This window comes from Lactuca saligna, chromosome 8 (assembly GCF_052625555.1).
Source record: "Lactuca saligna cultivar CGN05327 chromosome 8, ASM5262555v1, whole genome shotgun sequence".
NCBI lineage: Eukaryota > Viridiplantae > Streptophyta > Magnoliopsida > Asterales > Asteraceae > Lactuca > Lactuca saligna.
Window position 1 is genome coordinate 224135764 of NC_136424.1, and position 11025 is coordinate 224146788.

The 11025-nt window shown below is 37.1% G+C and overlaps 1 protein-coding gene across 1 annotated transcript; it reads right to left on the bottom strand.

Moving 5' to 3' along the window:
* Window positions 1-350: 350 nt before the first annotated feature.
* Window positions 351-4430, bottom strand: NFXL1 (NF-X-like 1). Its single transcript, XM_078972130.1, has 2 exons — window positions 4052-4430; window positions 351-3847 (listed from the first exon to the last, which is right to left on the bottom strand). Exon 2 carries the CDS (start codon window positions 3839-3841, stop codon window positions 593-595), a length of 3249 nt encoding a protein of 1082 aa, XP_078828256.1. The 5' UTR covers window positions 3842-3847; window positions 4052-4430; the 3' UTR covers window positions 351-592.
* Window positions 4431-11025: the final 6595 nt, after the last annotated feature.

Below are 11025 nucleotides of genomic sequence, written 5' to 3' on the forward strand. Positions count from 1 at the left end.
CGCAAAGAATCCAACCTTCCATTTATGACGGAACATGTTCATACGGGATACCATTTTATTATGTAGTTGATAAGTAATAACATTGATATTGGGGCCAGTTATAAAAATAATTACACTTTTTTTTTTTTGTAATGGAGTATGCATGGAAGTTGGAACTATTTATTCTAGCATTACATATCCGAAAAACTTCTCTTCAAATGTACTAAGTTATCGTTAATTTCTCAACATCAACTCCATTATAACTACAACCTTTATGTATTTACACGAGTCACCATAAGCCAAAAAAAGAGAGTAAATAAACTATAACCTAATATAACAAATTTCACTAAAACTTCAAGAAGAATCAACACTGGAACAAAAAAACATATCCCACTTAAAACCACTTCCCCTTTAAATGGTCTTACAGCTGGCTGCTGCTAGTCTAGTAGCATAGCATAGCCACTTTACAAAAGAAAAAAAAAAGTACATCTGCCAACAATGCAACATCAACCCAAATCAAACCATTAATGATCCTCTACCCTCACGTTGCAACAAAATCACGGGCAGTTCGGTCAAATTGCAAAAAGATCCACCCAATACCACTCAGTCAGATTCAGTCATACGCCTTCTCCCAGTCCTCCACCACCTCCAAGTTCTCCTCCTGTTTCCCCGCTGCTTCACCCTCTCCCTCACCCACCACAACTTTCCCAGACTCCTCCGCCAAACTGCCGCCACCTTCCGACTCCAAAACACTCCATCTATTCGCCGACGAAGTGATCGGTACCTCTTTCACCGCCGAACTGCCACCAGCCCACTCATCCGAAACACTCCATGAACTCTGCCCCCAATCTCCGGTGGTGGACGACTCCTGCACCACCGCTTTCTTCCATGGGTGCACATGGTCCTTAACTGTCGACCCACCACCACCACCACCACCCCAAACATTACCTCCACCATTTGACACGACACCAACCACCGCTGCACCGTAATAAACCGACCCATGATCCAAGCGCCGCATGGCGGTTGCCGCCCGAGCCGGGTCACTAAACACCGCCAATGCATTCTTATCATTCAACCACACCAATTCACATTCACCACCAAATCTCAAAACCAAAGCACTCACATCCGCATCACTAGGCAAATCAAACAAAGCCACAACCAACCTCGGGTCCATGTCCACCAACGGGTCGAACCCAAGCGGTTGCATCATGCCTGTTGGGTTCACCCCTTTGGCTCCAAGAATCCGAGCCGGGGGTTTAGACTTGGGTGTAGCATGAACCACAATGAAGCGTTTCGGTTCCCAACCGGCTGCACTTATCGACAGCTTCCACCTCTCTGCTATCAGCCTCACCGCGTCCCTCTTCTCTTTCAACATCGGACAAAACACATGGACTTTAAGAGCCGCCGCGGAGCCGCCACGGCTCCGCCCAAGAACCACCATCTTGCACCGTTCCTCCACCGCCAAAACCCATTTGGGATCACGCCTAAACAAGTCACCTACCATATCAGCAACAGCGGTATTCTCACCGAAATGAAGCGCGTCTAGATTCGGAGTGGTGACACCGAAAGCATCCGCAAGAACTTTCTTCCGTTCCATTTTCGAACATTCATCATCACAAACCAACTTCCGTTGTCCAAGCGGAATCTTTTTTCCGTTTGATTCCACCGGTTGAAGCGGGGCTGGTAATTTCTGGATTGTGGAAGCTTCTAGAACAGTGTCAGCATTGTAACCACTGTTGCTGCCGCCAGCATCACAAGGAACAGTGGCGGTGATCCGATTACAAGAGCATGAGATTGTGACAGGGAACTCGCATCTTACATCTGGACACTGGTTGAACGGGTGGCAAAGGGCGGTGCACGTGTGGCGGCAGTCTCTCCGGGGAGCACCGCATGTCTGACCACACGAAGCCTTCACGCCGGAAGTGGAACCACCGGAGGAATCACATGGAGACGGATGACATGTCCTTAAACAAGCATGCATCCCACATTGCCTTGTTTTCCCACAAATTTTATTACATCTGATATCTTTTGATCCACATGGGATGTTTCTTAAAACCACATGTCCACCTATGCATTCTTTAGGTATAGGAACAGAACATGGTGGGCAATCCCCAAAATGACAGCTGTGGGAAGAGACATGACCACATGGTTGAGGAACCGAACACGGGTATTGACAAGAAGGTGGCGGTGTACCACACGGGAGTGGTGGCGGGATTGAAGATCTTCCACACGCACAGGTTAAATCAGTGAAGATAGTCTCCGGGCAGGGCGGGCAGTGCCCGCTATGACATAAAGATTCACAATCATGCTGCCCGCATCTTAGTTTCTTCTCACACGGCTTTGAGCATATGTGTAGATCCCAATCCTCAAACCGATGCAAATTGTGGGAGTTTGAAAGCGGGCAGCATTTTTCACTGCAGCGGTGTCTACCACAGTTCTTTTTACGCCCACAAGGTTTATCGCATGTGAAAGTGTCCACTTCCATGGTGGTTTTGAAACATTCCACAGTTCTTGAAGTTGACCCACAACGACATTTTTGAGTAACCATTACCTGACATGGTGGACATGACTCCGGATGACATGTTTCTTTACATTGATGTAATCCACAAGGGAGGGTTTTGTCACATGTTTGTGAGCATGTAGGGATTGGGTCTAAACAAGTTTTTCTTTCCTCCTGTAAGCTTGATTTCCCACAGTAGCATGATGTCACCTTTCCAGGCAACAAATCACAGTCTCCACAAACACCAGGGTGACAAGTTTCTTTACAGAGATGATTACCACATCCGAGAGGCTTCCCACAAGTGGAAGAACATGAAAAGATACCATCTTGAACGTTTACTTCACCTTTCACAGACATGCCGCCACAAACAACCACCTCTGTGTTTTTCTTGCAGAAACAAGAGGCTTCGATTGGAACTTCACATGAATCACAAGGACCAACATGGCAGGTGTTTTCACAGCGGTGGCGGAGACACTTGCGGGGTTTACCACATCTTTGGCCACACGTGAGAACGGATTTCTGATCGGAGCATCTTGTGGTGATGGTTTTCTTCCCACATGGACATGGTCTTGGTGGGGCAAAAGCTTTACAAGGTGGACATGGTCCAGGGTGGCATTGGAGAACACACCTATGAGGACAAAGATCATCTCTACTAACACCAGGAATAACAACTTCTTTCTCAAGTGGTCTTCCACAAGGTTCACCACAAGAATGAGGGGTTAGATATGGATCGGAAGGTGGTTCCTGTCTTTTTCCACAGAAACAAACATACCGGATATCTTTTGAGGATGTGAGCTGAACTGATTGACATCCAGGGCATCGCCAATTGAATCCTTGATTTTTCTCTGCAGATAAGTCGATGGAAGTAGGTGCCCTAGCCCACTTCTTGATACAATGTAAATGGAAGATTGAAAAGCAGCTTGAACAGGACCAAACAGGGGCAGAACGCCTCACCATATCATAACATATCATGCATTCGATCGTACCTTTTAGAAGTTTGTCTTGAATTTCTTGAACAAGTTGAGGTAAAGCTCCTGTCGTGCCTTTTGAACCTCTCTCCTCGCGAGGAGCATCCTTTCTTCTATCTCTAGTCTGATTTACCCGAGGTATATGCTGCTGCTGCTGCTGCTGCCTTCTCTGTACCCCAACATTTCCTCTATTATGAGCGTTTTGAGGCGGTGGGCCTGGTCTAATATTAGGTTCCCCACCATTTGCATCTGGAATTGGAGCAACTGTTGACGAGGAATTAGCATCCACTGCAGTGGTTGTGATCGTGGCAGTGGATCCTCTGGGAATCCATTCTTGACGACGAGGAAACCTAGGTCTGTTATCTCTTCTATCACTTCGAACGTGAGAGCTCATATCCACCTATTAAGATTCGCTAGAGTTAGATTCAAACATGTTTATTTTCAATGTAGATGAGGTATAAATAAAACCTAAAGCAAATCAAAGGCGGTTCAAATGAGTCGGTGAAATGAAAAAATGAAATAAAAAATTTGGAAATCTAAATTGAAAAACCTAATTTGAAAAACGATTGAACATGTCTAGCAAAGAAATGATAGAGCAGTTTACCTGATTGGAAGTCGGAGGCGGGTTTGAAAAAGAAATTGTCGAGATTGAATCGGCTATACAGATAAACAAATGAAGATCGATAGCCAAAATCCCAAATCTTATGAACCAAAGCTAACTTCACAAACTGATTTTCCTGATTGAAAACTTGAAAGGATAACAGGAATCGGCGATGGGAAAGAAAGTTTAGGAGGTTAAAATGGAAATCTGTTTAACCTACCGATGAGGTACGAATTGGAGCGGCGAGCGGAATTATAGGGGAGACCGACAAAGAGATCGTCGATTAACGCTTGGGGAGCAAGCGAAACGAAGGTTTCGATAGAATCGTGTAGCGATTGGCCACTTGGATTATGCGTGGTCACCACACAAACCAATTTCTCCTTCAATCTAATTTATAAATTGTTCTATCTATTTCAATTTCCAATAACAATATTTAAATTTATCATCGACTTCTATATTATATAATTAATTTACTTGCATAAGTCAAGTAGTTATATAAATTAGTTGCACTGCTGATGCATAATATAATATTGTAGCACCAAAGGGCTTGTAGCCCAGCGGTATCCGGTATTGCCCTTCCTATTTGAGGTTGAGGGTTCAAGTCCCGTCGTGAACATAGGTGGATTTAAGGTGTAGTTTAGGAGTAGGTTAGATTTACCGTTTCAAAGAAAAAAAATATAATATTGTAGCAGCCTCATGGTACACCGTTGGGATATTTTGGTTGCTAAGCAATAATCCCTATCGTAAAATCGTGTAGGGGGCGATTAAATGATTCTATCAAGAGTTTAAACTGTATTTTATGTTTAAAGAAAGGTAAACCATGCATTCTCCAAGGACCATGACATTTAGTTAAGATAATGTCTATCTATTGTATGGATGTAGGTAGGGGTGTGCGCGATGCGGTTTGGTGCAATTTGAAACCAAAACTGCAAACCGTACCGCATATGCGGTTTGAGTTATTTAAAAACCACAAACCGCACCGCGAACCTGCTAAACCACATTATACGGTGCGGTTTTGTGTTGGCAGTTTATACGGTTTACATTTGGTTTTGCGGTTTGACTAATTATTTACTTTAAATTTAATGAGAATACTATATTATCGTCACTAACGGCTCACTAAGTCGTAATTAAAATTTTTGGTTGTGATAGAATTATGGTCTTTAACTACTTATAAATATATAGAAGTTACGAAAACATAATGATGATTAAAATAATAGTCGCTAAATGTTAGTTGAAAATGGATTTGTGACAAAAACAAAAAATGGTCACTGCATTAAATTTTGGATTAATTAAATTTAAAGAAATTTTATTACATTTCAAAAACTTAAGATAATACCACTAATTTAGGATGAATTTAATTAATAAACGTTATACCTGTCAAAATATTTTCGTGTGTGTGTAATCGTAAACCACAAACCTCACTACATAATGCGGTTTAACAAAATATAAACCGCAAACCGCACCGCGAGTGTTTTAAACCGCGTTATGCGGTGCAGTTTGGTGTGGTGCGGGCGGTTTATGCGGTTTATTGCACACCTTTAGATGTAGGAATCAATATACGCTAATCATTCCAAAAACTTAAATAAAGATAAAATTGTAATCTTATCTATTATTTATTTATGATAAATTGTTAAATTAGTTATATCCCTTTAAATAGGAAAATCAATTTTAATCAAGCCTCATTCATCTTCACTAACCCGACACACCAACAATCAAAGAAGAAAACCAAGAGGGATGACCAACACCATCAGCCACCACCGAGCCACCTTCGTCATATTTCTGATTTGCCTTACTTGTAAATCTTTGCTACTCATATTCGTCTATACCCTCTCGTCTCTTCGGTCTTCTTTCTCAAGTACTCTGACCACCACATCCTTGTCGACCACCTTCTATCTCGGCATCTTCGACCACCAAAGGTTTGGCTTTTTTCTATTTGGGTGTTGTGGAACCCTAAATCAACGCCATCACCGGTCCAGTATAGTAAAACCTTCTCCTTCATCTTTCTTTATATTTTTTTGGTGAAATACCTAAACTTTTGATGTGCGTTTTATTTTTTGTGTGAAAAAGTTAGGTCCTTTTTTCATATATCATGTTCGATTATCTAGAAAGATTCAAGTTTTGTACCCTAGATATGTCAAAACTTTATCATTCTAGTCCTCGACTTGACGAAAACATTATTCTTCATCATTAAATAAGGCATTTAATGAATTTTTATATCATATTTTAATAGGGGTGTTTATTTGGCCAAATCCTCGAGTTTGCTGAAGTTGTAAGTTTCAATTTCCTAAATTTATGCCTTGCTTTCTTCTTTTTACCATTTCAGTGAAGGCCATCTACATGTTTGTTCCTTGATGAATGTTTGATTTTAATAAATCAATTTTTTAGTTTGAAGTGTTTTAGGGCATCGTAAACAATAGACATTATTTAATAGAGGTCGTTCATTTAAAAGTGATTTTTATGTTTTACTGTTCTTTTTTTTTTTTCATTCAATCACAATGAATGCTCTTTTTCATTGCAAACATACCATATTGAAGTAATAATGTATTCCTTTTTATCTAAGTTTGAAAGTAGGCTTGAAATTAGGGAGCCTTATATTATTATAATCGATGTTAGCTCATGCAGATATATATTTGCATATGTATACATGTTTTTTGTATATTAACATTCTTAAGAGATTAATGAATTATGAAAAAAATATATTTAATAATTGGATTTACCAATAATCCATAGATATAGTGTGACAACTGACAACTGTCAATTCTGGGTCAAATAAAATCAACAAGTTAACTAAGTTAATTAGATTAGTATTAGGATTTTAGGATAAAAGTTGTGTTTTCTAATGTTCCTAATGTACAACTTACATCTATTAATACCACCTAATGTACAACTTACATGTATTAATACCACCTATGAGTTCTAAAATCTTCATTATTTGCTTAATTAAGAACAACTACAATAAATCTGAATCAATTCCAGATTAATTCTGATTAATAATTAATTAATTCTTATTGATTTTACATTAATTTATCAATTATATCAATTAACAAATCAATTATTTAACTATTAATATCACAATAATTTTTGGAAAAAATACTAATCTAACCAAAATCCTTAATTACCTATCCAAAGTTAGCCAAAAAAAAACACATTAGCAAAACTAGCCCACAAAAGAGTACTTTGGACATGGTTGACTACGGTCAATGCTTGAAACCTACTATTTCGTGGCAATGAGCTACTGTTCACGACTCGATTACCTTTTCGTGGCCCATTAGCCCAAAATATATAATGTTTAATTTTTCAGATTAAGGTATTCTTCACTATTGTTTTGTTGGTTTACATACCTTTTTTTTTTTCTCAATGGAGCACCTGAAGAACAACGAAGTTTGTTTATTTTTCATCAAAATTTTACTGTATTCTTGATTAGGAGCAGTTTTTATATACACGGTTACATTCTTTTTTGAAAAAAACCAAAAAAAATAAAATAAAATTAAAACCATAGGTTTCATACAAAACCTACGGTGTATAAATGCTCAATGCACAAATTGTGCAATGTCGACTTGTACACATACAATTTCGTATGAACCGAACGATTTTTTTTAATTTGATGTAAACATATAAGGAATTGTATATAAGTTATTATTTCATGATTTTTTTTCATAAAACATAAAAAAAATTGTGAAACCGTAGGTTTTTTGGAAACCTACGGTGTACAACCATATATTGTCGATTCCGTGATTTTTTTTGGAAAAAAAATGAAACCGTAGGTTTGTATAAAACCGTAGGTTTCCTAAAACCTACGGTTTTTTATTTTAATTTTTTTTTTCAAAAAAAAAATAAATAATTAAATGGTTCTACGAAATTTAACGATTGTATATATGTTATGATTCCATGTTTCCATTTTGTGATAAAATATGTTATTTTCTATTTATCGATTATAGCATACAATAGCAATGTACTATCCATTTGAAGAATTTCTATGTTTATAATTGGTAGATACTTTGAAGTATAATGTATTGATAAAATAACATTTTGTTTTTGTAGTTTTGGGTTTGTGATAAAGCATGCTATTGTCACACCATTTTCAAAGTACAATGCTATATTTGGTGTACTATTAGTATAGAGAATAGAAAAAATGTTGTCAATTAATTTCCTTTGGTAATTTATACAAAGTAAATAAAATATATGAAATGATTAAGTGTTATATTGTGTGATTTCTCTACTTCTTTAACGTTGTTTTTATTTTATAAAACCTTATTTAACCTTAATGTTTATTTATTTTTCTAGCTTCCAAACAAAAGGATTGTAGGGAAGTATAGGGCTTGTGGTGGAGATTTGGATACCAACTTGGATCGTGATATCACTTTCTGAACTGATATTTCTACCCTATGTATGGGTTACAATAAATGTAGCCTAGGATAATCAAAGTGGATACTTATAATTCTAGGCACAGAAATCGTAAGCCAATATGCTAGAGGATTCCGTGAAAGTATGATGAAAACGAGAGCTTAAGATTGTGACCCTCTTCCGAAGAGGAAGAACTGTTTATATATTAAACGAGATTAGAGTTTCATTATGGTTGGGCCGTCATTAGTTGCTTTGGAAGCAAGTAATGTTAATCCGAATTTAATGAGGATTTAGGGTTACCAAAACTAACGAGTTTCGTTAGTTTTACCATAAAGTTTTGAGTGGCTTGAACGGACCAGTGCGAGATATTTTTTCAACAACTAGCTTCGGTTACTTGTTGGACCTACCGGCACAGTCCGGAGACAGACTTCTTATTCATGGGCTGTTACTGCATATGTTGGACCTTACTGCAGAAACGGACGCAACGTCTACATTTTAGGTTTTCTAGATGTACACTGTCATTTTTGGCCCAAGGAGTTTTGTATTGTGCCTTGACTTTGCATGGGCCGGTGTCCTAGATCACGGATCGAATTTTATGCTATGTATAAACACGGATATGGTGAAAAATACATTTCGGTCAAGAGTGTTCCCATATCGCACAGACACTAGTTTACTTGTAGAAGATTTAGAGCTCCTTATCATGAATCAACAGTTCAATGATGCTCACGACGGTGTCCGTGACATTTTGCTATATATTCTCAATCAAGGTTTTTTTTGGGAAAAGAGCCCAATGATAAAGTGATCAAGGAATTTTTGTAGGTGGTGGAGAACTTGGATCAATGGAATATGTATTTGTCAATTTAATATTTATAATAAAGGTTCTCTTGGTGGAGTTATCTATGATCTAAAGCATACCCTAGATCATCAGGTATGTTTAAAAAATTCGAGGATGATATGTGCAAGCATCCAACAAAGTCGTATGTGTATACACTATCAAGTTTTGTTATTCCTTTGAAGGTATATTTAAGTAACTAAAAAAATATATTTATAAATTTTTCGGTCTTTAATTTTTGATAATTTTAGTTAGTCCAACACTTATAAATTAATGTATATTTATTACAATATATGGATATGGGAGATGTTCCCAATAGTTCGGGGAAGTGCTGCGATATGACAGAATAACTTCTATCATCATATCTTGCGGTGGTTTCATATTAGGAGGTTATCTTGGAAGAAAGTTTGCGATGTTGACCAGGACGAGGCGAATCAAAAAAAAAAAAAATGATTGCCTCAGATGCCGAGTCCTCTACTGCACATTATTTGTCATATATTACTAGTTTGAAGTGTGAATCGTCTGAAGTTCCCTCTTCTGTACGCTACAACTTTAGAAAAGATGTAAGTAAAATGGTAAAAATAGAATCTACTATATTAATATTTTTCAACTATTATTTATATATCAAATAATTTATGTAGGGGCATCTTCGTCTGATCCATCGTGTGGAAACAACTAATCTACTATATTAATATTTTCAACTATTATTTATATATCAAATAATTTATGTAGGGGCATCCTCGTCTGATCCATCCTGTGGAAACAACTAATCTACCCAACCCACCGAAGGAACTCATACGATGAGAATTAACAAAAGAACCGCGCAAGAAATAATGGCAAGACTTCAATCTTTGGAGGAAGAAATCCGATGAATGAAAAATAAAAGGGGATTTCAAGATGATGATGACTTGGAAGAATTTTTTAACGAAGCTTTTGAGGTAAAATAATTAATTTTAGAAATTTACTATCATTTTGAAGAAATATGAAGTATAATGTCTTAATTATAGTATGATGTATTAATTATAGCAATGTACTATCCCTATGAAGAATTTTTCTTGTTTATAACTGATTGATACTTTGAAGTATAATGTTTTGATAAAATAACCTTGTGTTTTGGTAGTTTCGGCTTTGTCATAAAATATGTTATCGTCACCCGTTTTCAAAGTACAATGTTATATTTTGTATATTCTTTGTATAGAAAAAACAAAAAATTAGGTCAATTAATTGTTAAATTTGCTTTGTTTTTTTATTAATTATTTTTTCTTTAAATGTAGGGGAAGGAGAATGTGGACGCTACTTATCGGATGCGAAGCTTGGTGAGCCAACAATTCGGTAGTCCACGGAAATCAAATCGAGTAAATGAGGATGATGATGTGGATAATCCACCAGAGTTTGATTGTAGAAAAAAAAACAAATCGTGAAAGAGGTTATAATTTTTTTGTAAATTATTTTTTTATTTTTTCAAAGTATATTAAAAAAATTAATATTTTTTTTTTGTAGAAGAAGAAGAAAAAGAAGGTTGTTGATAGCGACATTGTGGATGCGGATAATCATATTCCCGGACCTCCTATTGCAAAACCAAGTCGTCCGGCTAGGTTATTGAAACTTTCATAATATCTTAGCTCTCCATATGTTTCGGTAAGTATGTTAAAAATTATATTTACTATAATTTTATTACTATATGGATAGTTACTGACTACGTATATAATGTAGGTTCAAAATGCCCTCTGATATCGTATAGGTGGGGTAATACACAACGAACCACCACCCCCCGTTTCTGTCAGTGTAACACCCGAAAAAT